General features: G+C 40.7%; 1 protein-coding gene across 3 annotated transcripts in view; it reads right to left on the reverse strand.

Annotated features, from left to right (window-relative positions):
* Nucleotides 1-18429, reverse strand: part of ddr2a (discoidin domain receptor tyrosine kinase 2a) — a 38653-nt gene extending 20224 nt beyond the window's left edge. For all 3 annotated transcript variants that reach the window (XM_031575075.2, XM_031575074.2, XM_012834154.3), the window contains exons 1-2: nucleotides 17722-18429; nucleotides 1115-1222 (exon numbers count right to left, since the gene is read on the reverse strand). In XM_031575075.2, coding sequence (XP_031430935.1) covers nucleotides 1115-1220 — 106 coding nt within the window. In that variant the 5' untranslated portion in view covers nucleotides 1221-1222; nucleotides 17722-18429. The remainder of the gene's footprint in view (nucleotides 1-1114; nucleotides 1223-17721) is intronic.
* Nucleotides 18430-19580: the final 1151 nt, after the last annotated feature.

The following is a 19580-nucleotide window of genomic DNA, read 5'->3' on the forward strand; positions in this document are numbered from 1 at the left end:
CTCCCCGCACCAGTGTTGTGAGGCCTCCCCCCACTGTATCTCTGCTCACCAAATGTTGGCTTCTGGTTGCCTTGTAAAGTATAATTGAGCCTTACACTGACATCACACTTTCCTCTCCACAAACCACCCATGGATGTGAGAAAGAACTGTATGGTTGCACATGCCAGACTGAGATGGTTCACTATCAAGCAGATGGTGGAGGAACAATATGAGTTGCCATGTGCTTGCTGGGTTCATAGCTCAAACAAGGCCATATTTAGAGTCTTTGAAGTCCCTCTCCTGACATTGATTAAACCCCTAAAAACGAATCTATGTTTCTCAAAATTACATATATATAGTTTAATTTTAATAAAATAACATTTTAACAAAATGGCTTAGATGTAGCTCTACACCATTGCATCATCTAGTATTAGCGGAACTATGAATATATACAAATTTGTCTCTATCTATCTGCCTTCAGTTTGACTACATAGATAAACTTGGGTCCCAATCGCCAGTTCTGACTTAGCTAGATTGAAATGAAAAACATCCTCATGTGCTGTTAGGGAGAAATGTTTTGAACACCATAGAAAGCCTCTGAAGAAAGCCACCTAGTTCCTTATAAATAATATCGTACTATATGTACATGTATACTGATGTTACCCCTCCCTCCTGACAGGCAAGTTGGCGGGATTGGTTCCTTATGTTAGTGACAGCCTGTATGTGTCTGTGCTTTTGAGACTGTCATTGGTACACTGCAATTCCAAGGTAGAAATACTCAGTGATGGTGTTGATTGCTTATTTCGCTCGTGATATATTGTGTATCATAAAAAAAACACCATATGGACAGGTGAACAAGGTTAGAAACTTGATTTTCAGCAGAGGGGGTCTTTAAAAGATAGACATACACCTTTTGAACCTAAACCTATGTTTTATTATAGGTTGTTTTAACCATGTTTTTTAACTATGTTCTCACTGTGGCACTCTGAGATTCATGTGAATATAGAGTGCGTTATAAATTAAATGAATTATTATTATTATTATTATTATTATTATTAAGCTCCGTCATACATACACACATCCATGACGTAAGCTTGGTTATAAGTCAGTGCACTTCCAGTGGGATTGCCCTTACCTGGGTTGACTTGAGTCCTCACAGCTCCCAACAGATAAAGCAGAAAGAGAGGCGGAAGCTGGGTTTTCCATGGGCGCTTCATCCCGAACAGACACCAAGTCTTCATATCTACAAAATAATAAGAGATGAATATTATCACAAATGAGAAAGAAGTACTCACAAAATACACACAAAAAGACTCATTACATTCAATTACAACCAATTCATAAAAACAGCAACTTAAGTAGCAGATGTTCCAGGTTGATCATGTTTCAGTATCAGTCCCCAGGATTTTGAGGTTTATTGCATAAAATGAGGAGCCCACAGCACGGCCATAATTGAAAGCATTTTTCAAGAAGAGGCTTCAGAGCTGGGTAATCTCTCGAGGAAAAAGAGATGAGGCAATGACATCAATTATGCCGTAAAGCCAGAGAGCGTTACTGAGGAGATGGCTTTAATTAGGACATTAAAGATGTAATTACGACCCACCGAGGAGACTGGATTTTCCTGTTCTTTCATCACGTCTAAATTTGGCCAAATGGAATAAAATGGCCTCAATTGCTCATCATCACAGTCATGATGGTAATAGCTCTCACAGGAGTTATCTATGCAAACAATTTCATATTTCGGACAAATATAAATGGACATTTCATCAAGAGACACTTCTCTGTGCTTATGTTACAGATGCTTGGTAAACTTCCATGTGTCTTTTTATGTTTGTTTTGCAATGCAAAAAATGACTCCACTCAATAGACTGTGAGACGGGGCATTTTTTTTCATGACAGCATTACACCTCGACAGGGAGGAAAAATAAATACAGCAAGGAACACATCATCAGTGGATGGTGAGTCGGTCAGAGCCACGTGTCCGACAGACATTACCTCAGCCGGAGAAAAGAGCGCGTGGTATTCCCTGTGCCAACAGGAAAGGGGCATGACTCAAGGAGCAGTTAACATGCCACTGTTAGCCTAGCCTAGCCTACCCTATTAAATGTTATCAGAATGCAACCAGCGTAGGGGTGATACCAGATCGGGGCCAGAGGATCACAGGAGCAATCCAAACATGGTATTTCATGGAAATTCACTTGAAGTGAACAGTAATTCCCCCTTCCTGCGCAAGTGTGCATATGAGTGTACACACGTCTACGTGTGTCTGTCAGTCTACATATTGTGTGTGGGTCGAAGACTGTGCGTCTAATGTTCCCAGTGTTCATGATAGCCATAAGTTCTACAGTGTTTCATCCATACCCTTGCAGAAGTTGTTTGTGATGGAGCATTGTTAATGAAATGTATTTAGATGGAAAGGCAACCATTTTAATGTCCCATGAGGTGGTAAATTAAAGTGTTTGGTGCTCAGTTTTGTTTTTATTGAGGTTCTTTCTCACTTTATAGGAAACGCCATATGTGGTTTATAATGTGTTATGTAAGCAACCATACTAGTAAAGAACATTTTGAGTAAGTTCTGTGTTCTATGTGGTCTAAGTTATCTGTTGTCTGCCTTCTTTTTTCTTAGACTATAAAAGTTAGAATCTTGCATAGACAGAGGAACATCAGTCATAGATCCACAACTAAAACTAATCTACCAATTTGGTCAAAAACTGAATTAATAACTAAATGTATCTATATCTCTAATAATATTTCCAGATCTCTAACGTTTGAGATGCTTGATAAGTATATATATTGTTTAATACGTGAACACAACATTAATATAGATCACTTTTACTTCTACTATTTAGTTATTTACAGGAAAATATGTTAACTTCCTTATGCTATTGGTTGGAGACTTCCCACAGCAGCCAATCGTCTCTCTATCACATTCAAGTACTCCTACCCAACAACCTAACCTAATCAATATAACAACTGCCCAACCGTAAATCCTGAGTAGCAGGATACAACAATAACTCACAACTGGCTGGTGACAGGTACAACACATGCCACATGTTGTACGCGGGAAGCCAGAAGTTAATACTTACTCAAGTACTTTTTCATATGGCAAGAATGTACTCAATATTACCATTTTGTAAGTCAACAATAACAACAGAGGACCCACAACATTGCATTTGCACGAATATCTGCTGGACACTTAAAAAAAAAAAAAAAAGCAAAAGGAAATTCTTGTCCTCATTCCAGACCAAACATAACCCTCCCTTTAATCGCCCTTCATGGGAGTGGCCTATAGATCACCATGACAACCATAAAGTCTAGCCAAGAAAGCCCCTAACTCTTCAGCCTGAGACAGAACCAATACACAAATGACCCACAGTGAAAATACTCATATATATAACTGGTCACATGTTAAGCTGTTCTTCGATTATTAGACACTGTAGATCTTCAGGGAGGGGTTCCTGGCAAATGTCTGCATTAAATAATTCTGAAGAATGTGCAGGCTAACTTACATTAGGACTAAGAAGTGGCAGTGGACTGAGTTTTGTATTTCTCACAGGGGTTCCATACTCTTACTACTGATACACTGAAGGTCTGTGAAAGATTACAAAAGTGATATGAAAAAAGAAAAAAAAACCAACATGAACCTAATTACGTGAACCTAATTACCATGTTACGTCTGTCATGTTAGATGTGCTTCTTGTGCTTTAAATGAATATACTGGCTCTGTGATTTCTGGAAGTCCACAGAATGCTGTGGAGACTCTCAGGTTCTTTAAAGTGACATAGTGACACAGCAAACATAATCAGGTCTTGGTTGCATTGTTACAAACACTCTTAAAATACTCTTTATAGTGGATCCAAAGGGGAGACACTGGAGCAGAGGTACTGGGTTATCCAGTGAAAAAGTGAGACAAAGTCAAGTCTATGAATATTGACTATAGTATTATAAATGTAGTATTCAATTTATAATATTTCAACTATAGCAGGTTTGAAGGTAGCATATGGTGGATCATGCAGTTGAAGTCATCATAGCATGATGGATGACCTCCCTCATAAGGGTAAAGGTATTTACACAGTACACAGTCTTTTATAGTTAAGTATTACTCTAGATCATTCCTTGCACAAACAGTGATTAGAGACAATTAGAGTTTGTTTGTGTAAAACTAGTAAGCTAACTAGCTAACAGCCAACAGACTTGCCTTGCTAAAACCAATAACAGCATATTTGACACTGATAAAAGCTAGCTAGCTTGCTATCTGATGTCTTTCTGTAATATATTTGTTGAAATGTGATATAGAAATGTTTGTTGTTCCACAGACCACAAAAGAACATGGTAAATTTCAGAGGCTGACCGTCAGTGCCTGCTAAGCCTTCTCTGCTGGCCTAACTATTTTCAAACTGAGAGAAATTTCTTAAATTCATAAATAATATTTTAGTTCACAGTTTATTTTTTGTGTCTACCTCTGTTTTCCCAATTGTTTCCTACTTCCATTACTTAGCCTACTGGTTTTACAGACTGGGAACAGACAGTGAGGGGGAGAGAGCAGTTTTTATCTAATTCCATTTTGTTCTCCATGAAGTGCTGTGGATCTCAGCTTCGCCTGCCATCAAAGAGATATTATGTTTTGATTAAAAGCCACATTGGTTTGATTCAGTCAATCAGATTGATCTATTTGTTAATTACTTTTCATTTTGTAAATGTTAACAGCCGCCGACCACGATAATCATCAGGCACTGAATGGTTTGCTACTTCAGAGACCGGAAGAAGAGACAGATAAAACACTGACAGTACAAACAGTGATTTTTGTACAGTGTCTTTACGGTTATTGATAGCAAATGCTTCTCTGCCCTGTCCTGCAGTTTCTTTGGGTCAGTTTACCACTTTGACGTCAATAAAATACTAATATGTTGGTACATTTCTTGTTGCACATCTATAGGTGATCATAAAGTTACAAAGTTAGACTCTAGTCAGCCACACTACTTAGGCTACTGTTGAAGAGCAAGTGAATTAACCTATTTTTCCAGGTCAGTTGACAAACAAAGTCCATTAGTTGATCATTTAATTGATATGTCTGTGATGCTTATTTGCAAACAAGCTTAAACTAATTTTGTTGCTCTGCTAGTATTTGAACCCGTTTCTCTCTTTTATTGTGAGTAAAGGTATCTGTGATACTTGTAACATGAAATTGACTAGATTAAAACATTTTGTGGTCGGCTCTCTGTATCATATCCTTAATACCACCCCACTGCCTTCCCCTGCCACCTTGTCCAAATTCACGTTGGGACTTCCCCAGTTTAAAAACTCAGGCACCGCTACTGGTTATAACATTTCTTTGACAATCTTGTTAGTTGTCGGCTGTTGCTAGGGTAAAAATAGGGTAAAGGACAGGTTTGTGTATGAGAGAAGCCATGATTATTTTCACCTAAAAATGCTTGAGAAGTGCAACTTTAAACGCTAAGATAGAAAAAATGTACCTAATTGTTTTTTTTGTGACAACAAATTGTCATTGTAGTCCTAACCACTAAAACCACAGTCTTAACTTGAGTATATGCCAAAACAAATTTGGGGCGTGTTATCGTTACCTTATAAAAAATATCCCTTAAAGTAACACATTAAGGTGAGAACTACCCTTACCATGTAACAAAATATGTATCTCTCAGTGCCCCATCTACAGCTGAAGGAGGGCCTGGTACACTTGCACAGAACGGTGGACCTCATGCAGCTGGTGAACAGCACGGACAAATCAAGCAGACTAGGAGGGATGGACAGCGATGGACAGAAACCGAAGGTTAGACGACCAGGGGCTACTGAAGTCACGGATTGATGCAATGATTTAAAAGGAATTTAGGAAGTATTGAAGAGTACAGTGGAAAGTAAACTGAATCGCACGGTGAGGTCATCTATTATTATGGCACGTAAAGATATGGAGTTGGTCAGAAAGCTCGGAAGGAAAAGCAAGGTCAGAACAAGTCAAGATGTCAGGTTGAAATAGAAAGACTGCTTCGAAGAAGCAGCTGCCATTGGAAACGAGAAAATGGTGAACAGAGAAAAAGTGTTAAAGTACAGCAGACAGAGGTGAAGACTAGACTGGCGACGCTACGGAGGGCGACGCTACGCTACGGAGGGCAACGCTACGCTACGGAGGGCAACGCTACGCTACGGAGGGCAACGCTCCTCAGACAAAGAAGGAAGGAGAAACAAGTTAGGGCTGCATTCTACAAGGATCCATTTAAGTTTGTGAAGGCTGTATTCATTCAAGAGAAAACGGTCCATTTGAGAGTTGAAGGAAAGGACCTGGAGGAGTATCTTCAACGGCTACATCCTGACAATCAGAGGAACTTGTGCTACCAACAGACATTCTTCCAATTGGAGAGACAGGTTCACCAATGGACGATGGCCCGCCCAGGTGGAAAGAGGTGCAAGATGTTGTGTGTTGTGTGAGGGCTGCGTCGGCTTCGAAATGGGGTACCTTATCATGTCTATAAAGGAGCGCCTGATGTTTTGAAGTATCTAAGAAAGTTGAAGGTCATTGTATGGGAAAAAGGACTAATTCCGAGGATGTGGCGTTGGGCAGGTGGTATTTTCGTTCCAAAGGAGCCAATTTCGACCTATTGGTCTTCTAAGATCTTTTTGCTGGTCTCCCATTTGAACCCAAATAGCTTGATAGATATTTTTGTAGAAATTTGGAATCCCATTCATTTCTGGATGTTTGGAACATTTTGCATCAAATTCAGGCGGCAAGGACAGAAGACCATGTGGTATTTTTGGACTTCGTTAATGCCTTTGGATCATTGCCATACAGTCTGTTGTGGAAGGCACTCGGTTACTTTCAGATCCCTGAGAAGATTTCAGTGTTAGTCAAAGCATATTTTGAGGATATTCAGTTGGGCTTCAACACAGGTAACTATACCACATCCTGGCAACATTTGAGATTTTGGGTACCATGGCTGGATGCACTATTTCAACACTGGCTTTCCCCATGGCAATGGAGGTAATTATAAGGGCATCTAAAGGGGTTGTTGGTGGTTATCATTTTAGTTTTTTATCTTTTAAGTTTGGCCGTCCTTTCACATTAAAATAGTCCTTTCATCCACTACAGTGGACATGCTGTTAAATAAAAATAAAGTATAAATGATAAGATGTTTAACCTAAAATGGGTAGGAAATCACGAAAAAATGAATTGGATGACACTTTTTTCCCCATTGGTTCCCAAGAGGATATAGGCAACATACAGTATAGTGCCCTGGACATTTTGTTATGGGTCATTATTTTAACATTTTGATCATTTTACATGTTATTGCTTAACATGTCTCAACACAACAACATTACACAACATTATTCCAACCAGTGAATTACAGTGCCTAGCAGCTCTGCCTGCTACATGCTGTCAGACATAAGGACAATATTGAGACACAGGTATGAGTGATGCTCACTTTCTGTAAGTACATCAATTTTGCCTTTACTTACAGTCTGTTGTTGCTAAAGTATGACAGTAGCCATTCTGTTTATACCATGACGGCCGCTTAGTTAAAGGTGGAGTCAGCAATTCTAATCCGATACACTTTTTTTGTCACATTTGTCAATTGGAGCTGAAATATCAACAACCTTTTCGACACAATCACGGACTCTGCTGGTATGGTACCAATGGATAGAGCATGATGTGAATGGACATTTGGATGTCTTTGTCTGAGTTCTGCAATGAATGTGCCTTATGTTCATTGTTTCATCCTTCATTTGTAACTGACAAATGTATCACAATCAGAGATAATAATGAACGTGGGTAGCTTTTTGAGAGAAGCAGCCCCAGGCACTGTGTCAGGTACAGTATTCCTGGACCGAGCTACTGGTACACGATGAGAGCAGACCCGCTTCTGCCAACCCAGCATGGTAAACACATTCCAGTCAGAGTGTGAAAAAGAATGAAGTATCTAGGTCAGTCTGCCAGAGAGAGAGAGAGAGAGATGGGGCATCAGAAGACAAGTGGGGGTGTTGGGCCAAAGGCCTGTCTGCATTTGTCATATACGCAGAAAGCTTTTCTGTCTCAAAATCTGTGTGTGCATGTGAGAAAGGAACTCGTGGCATATGGAGCTTGTATCAGCTTGTATCAGGTGTGCCTAACCATAGCTTCTTTTGATATGCAGAGATCAGAGTGATTTCAGAGGGGAAAAAACAAAGTGTGTGTGTGTGTGTGTGTGTGTGTGTGTGTGTGTGTGTGTGTGTGTGTGTGTGTGTGTGTGTGTGAAACAGCTGGAAATAAACCCAATGGGAAAACCCAAACCCAATTTTTCAGATGGTGAGATCTGTGCTTGTTTGTTTGGTGTTGCAGGTTAAATCTGCTAATGAAAATAATCAACACTGCCAAAATGGATGAAAAATATAAAACTGATAAGTAGCTTGTTTGCAGCACAAATGTAACGTTTGGCATCGTAAACAACTAAAACGGCCTGTGGCTCCCACTAGATTGTCATCAGGAGCTGTTTGGCTTTGTGTGGAAAGGCTCAGCTCACAGATTCCATGCACAAATTTCTCCCATCTAATGTAAATACATTTTCCCATTGCGTAAAGGCAATTCACAGTACTTATTTTAGAGTTTAAATAGTTACCGCAACACCAACAAATAATCAATTACCCAAAGCACCAACCAGTACATTTGAAACAAAGCTTTTTAACTTGCTGATGAGGCTACGTAATCTCTAACCCTCCACATTTGGATGCCAAAACAGTTCATTCCATTAAGCCCAGCTGTTACCTTCTTGCTTCTGGCTGTCGTCCCCTCTGTGTTTATTTACGTTCCTCAAAAGCACAGAAAAAAGTAACAATCTTCCCCTCCAGTGGCCCTCCAGGTGGCCCCTCCTCAAGAGTGCATCCAAAGCAAACAGACGCCGTTCGGGTCTGGGGAGCCTCTCTGCGTCCCCTCAGGTGTAACAGCAGCAGCACCAGGGCTCTGGCCGGAGAGAGACGGGGCTTGTGTGCTAACCCACACACTGCAGCACACATAGAGCCCCCGAGCCTCGGCATGGCGACCACCAGAGGCATTACTTATAAGCCTAGGAAGGCAGGGGCGTGTTGCCATTTCAGCTGTGGGCTTTTTCAAATATATCTCAGGCCCAGATCTGCTCTCTCTCTTGGCTCAATGGAGGGCAAATCGAGACAATGTCTAAGTGTGTATTATTTCAGTTTTTCTTTTGCTCCCAGAGAGGTGAAAACCAACATTATTTCACCAATGCATCAGCCTGCAGAGATTCTGGATGTAGTTGGTCTGAGTGGATTGCAGTTGTTATTTTAATTTAAGTTTGACACATAAATAATACCGTGTACCCTAAAAGCATCAAACTTGCACCAAATGTTATGCTTAGAGAACCGTATCTCAAAATGAACTTTTAACCCCAGTAATACATGGTCATGTTATTGAAATGAGGCTATGTATATTTCAATAGCTGTAATGTTTAATGTTTCACAAGTCAGGCAAAAGTAATGGAAGTCCGCTATGATTCCTATCATATCTTGGAAAAACAAGCAGACATTAAGAGACAGATACTTTCCACTGTAGCGCAAAAAAAACAGCAAAGAATCTCATGAGACGTACAGAGCTGAAGAGAATCAAACATGTCTGACGTTTTGAGGCCCTGGGACTTGAATGTAATAACACGGGTCATTTCTTTACATTCTTACAAGAACACGTCACATTATCACGTCACGTCACGTTGCACCAACAATACTACGGACAGACAAAATAACGGTATTAGGTTTTTAGTAATGTCTAGACCAGGAGAAATCTATGAAATTGTATTCAGTGGAACAGCCTTAGTACATTTTTGAAAACGGAAAGAAAACTCTGTGCTGGTCTAAACAAATACAAATACTGTGTACAGTGAAGCGAACAAGATAGCAGAACAAAATATTGTTCTGGTTCTGTTATATAACAGCTGGCACTCACACAATTAAAGTGTTTTGCAAAAAAAGCAAAAAGTTAACCTGTTTACTTCAGATAATTGGTAACTGGTAATTGATAACTGGTGTCCAGGACAACTTTACAGAGAGGAAACGGTCAGTGCGGTAATCCACACATACAATAACAACCACTAACAGCAAACACTGGATCATGTGCCACATTCAATCACAGAATTCACAAATAGCCATTCTGACTGTGTTGACTCTCAGGTTGTGAAATCTTTCCCTCTGTCTGAAAAGACAGGATGGCTGTTGACTGGGTGCTTAAATTCAGGAATGAAATATTCTGAGCAAATAATGTTTCGGTACAGCCAGAAACAGGAAAGAGTGGAAAACAGATACTTCCATAGCAAAACCGCAGTGTGGGAGCTGAGTTTCAGCGCTTTCATTTAGGCAGATAACACTGGCCATACATACCAGCCAAAAACACCCCTGCCTTGGATTGCATCGTAACTGTGAGAGGAGTGCATAGAGGGACTACTGTGGAGTACTTCCTCCCCAGGAATGAGGGTCATCAAAGCCATGGTCTTGTTTACTTTCTCCCCCCCACAAATGGTAATAAAAAATGGGTTTCAGTGGGCTGGTTTAGCCAGTACTAACCTCTCATAGAAAATATTGAATGGTAATCTCAAAAAAGATATTATAAATTCTTCAATCTGCATTACAGATTGTGTGGGAATCCACTGTATCCCTTTCTAGTGGTGAAGCTCTGATCCAACTCAAACACAATGAGCGCGATCAGATGTCAACAAAGAGTTCAGGACATCCTCTTGTTTCTTGGTCTGTTTGGACACCCCCGGCAACCCTGGTCTCAAGTCTGCCTTTGGCAGCACAGCAGCCTCTGAGGTGTGGTTCACGGTAGGTACACTTCCTCCTTCTCTCCTTCTCCTGGTGTACACACCTAATGATGGTTTGATTGGCCCAGCTGTGCTGCAGCTGTTTCCTCAGCTTTATTTCTAGTAAAAACAATGATTTTCACACATTCCATTCATTCCTGTAAAATGACACTAAGTCAGCCAGGTGATAGTAGGGTCCCCCAGCTCTGCACCCACTTTAGAGCTCAACCCCGGACCACAAAGTAGCTGTGAGGTCAGGTGGGTTATTGTTCTCCTCCCAACATAATTATTAGAAGAAAAGTTATTGCTATGATTAAATGATTTTATGATTATTATTGATTGGGAATCAATGTATTTTTCTTCCTTAAATGCCTTTAAAGACTGGTATAATTTGAAACGCATAGATAAATCAGTTCATCATCTCTAAACTTGTAAAAATCATGTTTGCTGTGACCAGCACTTTGACAGTGACCATGCACATAACCTTGGCCTTTACCTACAGTGTCATAGCAGATATTTGACCATTTGTTGTGTATAGTCATCATTGTAATATACTGGCCATTTTTAGATTGTCTTGGACTTGAACTAGGAGAGGAAAAATGGCGGAGTTGCAATACATTTGTTCAGCCACATTGCCAACATGACAGTACAGTCTCAACATGGCTTGCTACAAACACAGACCTTTTGTGATGAATCCTAAACGCTCTCATGTTTAAAAAGCAAATAGGAAGGCTTTTATTTTTTGAATTTTCATTTTTTTGCTCTGACAATCAACTTCTCTTGGCCAGGCTTCCTTTCCAACACTGCCCACACAGAGGGACCATAGTGCATAGCAGGCCTCCGCTTCAAGAGAAAAGATAATATCAATAGAGCAAAACTAAGTCGATTTTATGCCACCCTAATGCCCCGTCAGTGTGGCCCAAAGGTTTGAGCAAGCAAACACTTCACTCTTTCACAGCTCGCTTTGAATGAACAATATTACTCTCATGCAAAGGAGGAAGAATGTTTGAAGCTCCATGCTAGGTCAACACTGCTTCCCACAGTGATATTAATGTCCACAGCCACTGGCCGATACTGTACAATGACATACATTGAAAAGTATTTTACACCAAATCTTTCTGAAAGGTGCAGATCCAGTAAGAAGAGGAAGTCAGTTTTTTTACCGGAATACTGTTCCTACTGTGCTGTCTGATGTCAAAACAATAGGCCAATCATTTCAATTGATTTACACAATTGTAGCGCTGATTCTCTGAAAATGGAGAAATATGTGACTTGACTAATATTATTAAGAATACACTCTCTGGCTTATAGTTTCTACACAATATAAAAGGAGCTTTCACTTCAACACCAATGTGCTACTTTTTAAACTCAAGCAGTAGTCTTTATTACATGGCCATGCGTAATTTCGGGAATGATGAAGGAGTTGATAATGTTGATATCATGAGCTGATCTCTCTCATTGATCTGTGATGAAACACACTGCACAAAATGGCTCCACAGACGTATCACAAATGCTCCATTAGTCGCTATTATTAACTATGATTGGACGCCAAATAAGATTACGGGTGCATTTGAACTAGTTTGGACAGGACACGAGGGAGAGATTATATGAAGGTGGCAATTATGTCTCCCAGCAATGCTCAGCGTCAGAATCTGTTAGCAATTAGTGGCTGAATGGTTTCCTTGCACTGCGATGGTAATAATTGACCCTGAAAATGACAGTGATGGGCCCCGCAATCTCCACAAGCTTCCCTCAGACTCCATACGCTGAGTAGCTGCTGTTTAATCATGGCTGCTGCATGACTTAAGACTCATTTATCAAACACTCACAAGGCTTTAAAGATGGAGAGGTAGCAGCATGTCAGAGATATATGACTGTTGTTCTGCTTGGGGTAAAGACGTGCTGTGGGCTTAGAGGCCTACACATGCATTTGGCAAAGTGAATTCAAAAAGGGAGCCAAAAAGATATAACTGCATGGTTTAAGAAGAGACATTCAGAGACAAAGGCTTTAAAGTATGAGGAGAGAGTGTCTGCCAACCTGGAAAGAGAGGGCTAATGTTGTTGTAAATACACCAGAGGATTGAGTATTAAAAATTCCCTTTTTCCCTCTTGGAAGTCAAAATTTCCCTTTCGCCACCAAGGCAAAGGAGGCAGAATGGGCACAATGTGTGGAGTGGGGGGGGTGGTTGTGTCATGATGGCTGCTTAGTTTCCACCGCTACGAGAACAATGCGCCTTGAGATAATAGCCCATTAAAATGGCTGCCTGAATTAGTGCAGTGCTAAACAATGCAGTGTTCTATTTTATAGGGGCGTATGTCTCGGGGAGGTTCCAGTTTGATATCCACACGCCCACATGCGCCGCTGTGAGGGCACACATGCTTCTTATTTCAGTCTCCTTCACAGGCCCTCCGGCCCCGATATGGCATCGCAAGTATTTCATTATTTTTATGGGCCTGCATGATATTCATATTGAATGGCATTTCTGAGTAAATGAGATCCAGGTGATGTGCATGTAAAACTGATGTCAATAAAAGCGTCGAGCACATGAATGATGGCAGGCCCGTTACCCCATGGGTTTATGTGCACGGAGCAGCGAGGGGTGAGAGGAAAGCACGCCTGAAAACAATCCCCCATTATCTGGGGGACTGTGGCACACCTGGAGTGGGTTTAATAATGGAAAGCGGACATTTGCGGTTGCAGGTGTCACATGCTGCAAGGATGTTACGAGCCTACCACAGGGGCCATGGCCCCGCACAGCGCACGACAGTAGCACACGCTGCACTTTTACAGGGCCCTGTCCCCACGTGCATGGCATTTTCACTTCATATATCATCAACTGATACTACAGCACACCAAAATGAAGAAAATGATAAAGATGACTCAATATAATTTATTTACAAAAATGACAGGTCGGAAATCAAAACTTCAATCAATATTTTTTTTACTTTTACTGCAATGTTTTAATGTTTAAAAACAGGTATTTAGATTTAGTTTATTTATATTCAGCTGTTTGTTTGTGGCTAATTTGATATTTATGGCCATTGTATTATTCATGTTAATATCCTGTTTTTCTGTTGCTTTAGATACGGTTTGGCCGAAACATGAAGCTGTCCTCTGATTCCTCCGTCGGTGGGAGGCTGCAGTCAGACCTGAGTCCAATGGGACAGCCGTCTGGCCAAAGGTTGAGGTAAAACTATATGTACTGCATTGTGTCCAAATGAGTCCCAGATGCCCCCCCGAGCCGTGAAGTCGTAGCGAAAGCTGTGGCTGTGCCTCTGCACCTGTGTAGACCAGGGCCTCAGTGTTAGAGGGGCGCTCCCCTGAGCTTTTGGAGTTAAATTAAGCCCAGCAACTTTGCCCCTCGGAAAAAAATGGCTCCTGCCAAGAAATCCTTTTCCATTTCCTTCCTTAAAAGTAGCACTCAGTTCACACCGTGGTGCTTAAATTATGTGCGACTGAGACCTGCTGAAATCTGTCAATGACTTCTAATTTCTGCTTCACTCAAGAGAAGTTTCAGATCTCACGCTTGTGTTATGGACACTGAGTGCTTTATGAAGCCAGTTAAGACTTCGTCAAATATATGAAGCGACATGCAACACGCTCATTCTATTTTATTTCCCCACTTGCTACTTCTCTTCATAAATCTCAAAATGTAAAAAAATAAATTGATCTATTGCTTAGATACAAGCGGATATAATTTTAAATGTATAGTAATTACCGAGTTGGTATTGCCTTCACACTGATTCACACTTTTTATTTTTTATTTTATTTTTAAGAGTTCATCTGAGATTTTACTGAGCCTTTCTCTTCATTCTCACCTCTCTCTCTCTCACACACACACACATACACACACACACGCACACACACACACTCACACACGTACACACGCACACACACGCACACGCACACGCACACACAGACACAGACACACACACTCATGTAAAGATAAACGCAGATAAATATACACAGATCCAGAGAGAAAAAGAGAACACCTTTGTAGAGACTATTCAGGATCTCGGTGATCATATTAAAGACCGAGGGTAATTCTGTGTATGTACCATATTCATGGAATTTTGTGGAAGTACAGTTTGTTGAGCAATGTTGCTACCACAACCACTTTCATGTCATGCTTCATGTCAAGTAATGAGGCCAGTAAATCTGACTTTAGGGGTATCAAATTCGAATTGAATTTTATTCAACGTTTTTGCTTTAGTGTCATATAAATGTTCTTTAAATGCCTCTACATTCCATGGGCGCTCTCTGAAATCTATAAACAACTAGCAGTTCAAATTCTTTGTGATATGACCTCCAATCCTCATATCATAAACCAGAGACTAAAACAATAAAATTGAGTAACTAATCTAGACAATTGCACCTCATAACACAACAGCGTAGGTTAAAAAAAATCAATGTCGGCTACAGTATTACTAGCATCAGTTCAAAAATCTCTATGGCTACAGGGCATGTGAGTCAATATAGTAAAGGACTGTTCTGCACATAAATACACACCATCCAAAGTATGTACTTTAGATGCCAAAGCACTCAACACAAACATATCTTTTCTGGATATATCGGGAAGGACAGTTGTGGTAAAAGGGAACGGCAGTTTAGTTTCAGAATTGACTCAGGTCTGCGACAACGTGCAGTGCAGACAATGGCTTTTGTTAGGAGCCAGATGTAGGAAGAGGTGCTCGATCCATAGGCTGACTAGTAGCAGCAGACTTCTCTGCCTGTCACACTGTCCTACTGTAAGCCCCTTCAGCATTCCACAAAGGAATGTCCACCATCGGCCGTTTATTTTTCTATGTATTTCAGATCAAAGCATCATGTGCAGGAGAAAAATCCCAATGATGAAATATACATGTATCGTTCCATTTTTAGCCAGAGGCGAATAACAATGGCTACCAATATGGGCAAAATTACAAACACTGACATGTGGCCCTAAATGAGTTAAAGATGGCCAGCGAGGCAGGAATAAGCACCGGTTGCCAAGTGTGAGTTGCCAAACATAAGTTGAGACTTTGACCAGATGCAGAATTTATTTACCTTGACATTATCGGAAACCCAATCTCTCCGCTTGGTGTTTTTAAAAGGAGAGGCGTTTCGGTTTGGGCTGGGTTGGAGTTCAAGAACATGTGTGGGATGTAGAACCTGGTATTTCGGGTGATGTCTTTGGGACTTTACTATTTATACCTCAATGCAAGCAGATGCTAAGTAAAGAGCCATCCCACTGCTCTCCCTATCCAGCAGGATTGATCTAAAAAGCAGTGGAATGCCATAAAATGGAGCGCAGTGGCACAACACTTGAAGCAATCGAAGTCAAAATTACACACCGCCATTACAAGTGTATCATTATGGCCTTTATCTGTGAATGGCTGTTGATCATGCCCTATGGAGCTACTGCTTTACAGGGTTGGGCAGCTAATTCAAATGATGTGCTTAAGTTGGGGCGATAACAGCTCGCTGAGTTTCTTCTGTCCCTTGCTTGAGCCTGGTAGAGAAGTTGTGCTCAAATCTACCTAAGGCAGCTTTTCCCCTCTGAAATTGTCTGTCAAAAAGGTGAATGTCTAAAATGGCATAATTATGTTATTATAGACACAGCTTTAATAACCAGTGAGCACAAACACGGGGAAATGTTTATACTGTATCTTCATGGCACTGGAAGCCAGTTTCAAATTTCACTTCAAACGTCTGCTAAACGTCCGTCAGAAGGACAGAATCATCCGTCACGTCTTATCATCTTGCACGACTATATCATGGTAAAGATGAGACACCTGGACAAACAGGCAGGCTGTGACACTCAATCCAGAGATCACCTTTTCTAAGTTAGTCTAAGTTGGTGGTGTGCAGTAGAACCTGCTGCACATATTTCTGATAACTTGAAGCACATGTTGAGGCCTTGGAGAGTTCATCCCTGGATATTCCCAGCAATGAGGTCATGAACCGTGTCCAATGCAAACAAGGCTGCTCGGAATAGGATGCAGGTCACATAACAGGGCACCTTGACCTTGCAGTATTTTGATTTTCACTCACAAACACCTCTAGAGCATCGAGTGTGGCCATGACAATGAAAGTCACCAGTGGCAGCAATACAGACACAAAGAAATGTGCACAAATTGTTCTAAGACAATTCCAATTACTATCAAATGGGTCTGGAAACTGTTGAGGGACCATGAAGCATACAGACATACTACACTGGCAAAATATAAGTAATTTATATTCCAGTGCCATTTTCTCTGGTATATGAGAAGTGTTTTATGATGGTCAGTTTGAATTTTGCAGTCCAATTGCAATCATTTTAGACCCCTTAAAGTAGTGCAGTGTTTGCTGGAAAAATATGAGTGAATATTAGTGATATTTATAAATAAAAATAATATGGATTTTGACCTAATGATTACAAGATTTATCTAATCTAAAATTCACAGAGTAAAGACTCAATATACACAATAAAAACCTCGGCAGCGAAGGAATGATTTCAGTCCATAAGTCCATAGGTAGAATAATACACATCCTATGCAAAATGACATAAATGTTATAAATAGTTTTGACATGTGTCTTTCATATGTCTGTAAACTGGAAGTTTCTATTCACTAGAGTTGCACATAGCCACCACATCAGCCATTCTCCAAAACAGCTGGTTTGCACCAGTTCTTTCACAGTGAAGTGCGGAGCGATAGGTACTCTGCAATCTGCTATTTTGGTCTGCCATGCAAACAGCAACTAATACAGAGAAAGTAGACACAAATACACTTAAACCAGTCACCACAATCCTTAAAGACTCACTCAATGAAATTAATCCAGCTCAGAACAAATATATGGTCCTATTGCCACAGACGAACTTCAAGTCTGAAAACTTCAAGAGCTGTATAATTCTTGCATTATGAAAAGAAAAACAAACAAACTGGCACATTCATCAAATGAAAGAGCTAGTTTAAGGACACCATCAAGACCTACCTCTGAAGAGCTTCCTCTCTCAAACCATTTGTCCCAAGAAGTTCGTAATCCAGTTCAGCCAGTGTCGGAGAGCGGGTGCTAGAATCCTTTCTCTCAAGCTCCTCTCTCAGGGCGAACTCTCAGGACTGTGAGCTGATGTAAGACACCCCTGGAAAAAAAAAGAAAAAAAGAGGAGGAGGAGGGGGGAGACACACAGTTAGAGCTGGAGTGAGAGGGAAACCAAGGGAGAGGTAGAGAGGGAAAGAAACTCTACATTCTGAGGATTCCTGGGAGCATGCCAAAGTCCCAGAATTCCACATGCCATACATAAGGTTCCAATTAAGTCAGACTCTAGTGACCAATCTGCAGAGTTTTTTTTTTCCTCAATTTGTTTTGTTTTTGACAGCCTAAGGCAACAGCGAAAAAGATCCCAAGTCACAGCAGCGACAGTCTGATTTTGAGTTTGATGTGAATCTCATAGCACATTGTTGTGTGTGAGCCCAACATCAGTGCAATATGGATGCTTTCCACTTTTGATTCGTATTTGTATGGATTATATTTGTATCAATATGAGAAAAAATGGTGCATTCCAGCAATTTTGAGAAATACATGCATTTTACTCTTTATGAATAGAAAAAAACAATAGCATATTGGCAATATATCCACTGCAGCTAGCAGTATCACTCTAAAAGCTATTCTTTAAAAGTACTGTTTTAATGTGCAGTCAGTGACTCTAGTATCACTCTAAAAGCTATTATTTAAAAGTACTGTTTTAATGTGCAGTCACTCTGTTAGTATCACTCTAAACGCCATTCTTTAAAAGAACTGTTTTAATGTGCAGTCACTCTGTCGCTACTTCACCTTTTTTTTTTTTGACAAAAATTCATTTTTACGGGGATGACATCATCTCCTTCAGCAGTCTGAGGAGCAGGAACATCTCTTTAAAGGGTAGATTTCTCCCCCCCCCCTCTGCACAGAGGAGGAGGAGGAGGAGGAGGAGAACACTGCACTTTAATGAGGAAAGCAGTGCTGTTTCTCTGTACCTCTGGTTCTTAAGACACACTCAGAGCTTTATCCAAGAAGAATGTGTCATTTTCAGTTTGCTCTGGAAAGTAGATAAGAACTGTTTTAGGAAATGGTTACCTCTCTTCACCAGGGGATGGATGCTAATCCCTCAAATCTGACCTTCAGGAAGTAATAATTTGTAATCAAATCGACATCAGCTGATCTGAAATAACGCCTGCAGTCACTGTTGAGACAAATATTGATCAGAAATGTGAAAGTGTGCTAATGTATTACTAATGATCTACAAGTTTCAAAAAGACAGATGATGAATAATTAGACATCCCAAGTCTGGTCATAAAAATGTGCACACAAGATGGCAAGGATTCAGCCAAACACATAATCCACAAAGAGGTGCATCGTTGTAAACAAATCTCACATTCTCACAATCTCAACCGCCCGTTCTAAAGGAAATCTCAAGTTTGGATCTTGAACAAAGTCTGCCTATGCTGTGACTGCCTCCATTCTCCTGCTCCATACGTGTCTGCACTAAGCCCAGTGAAGCGACCAATTACATCTGCAGCTGCTTCCACCAGACACATCTGTTTCAAAATTATAAGCTTGAGTTGCCCTCAGGTCGTCCTTATATCTGAAGATGTGAGTCATGCAGGCAGATTTCTGATGGTAAAACTGAGACACATGGCCTATAGAGGGCTTCACTATTAGGGCTGCTATTAAGGGGAAACTGAGCGCAGGTCGAATGAATTGTGTGCGGCGGCAAGAACTCATCCTGATTAAAAAGGCCTCTCTGAAGAGCATGGCTCTGTTCTCCCAGCTGTCAACACGTGGCATTTTACGCTGTATGTCATTTCACTTTG

This window comes from Clupea harengus, chromosome 10 (assembly GCF_900700415.2).
Source record: "Clupea harengus chromosome 10, Ch_v2.0.2, whole genome shotgun sequence".
Taxonomy (NCBI): domain Eukaryota; kingdom Metazoa; phylum Chordata; class Actinopteri; order Clupeiformes; family Clupeidae; genus Clupea; species Clupea harengus.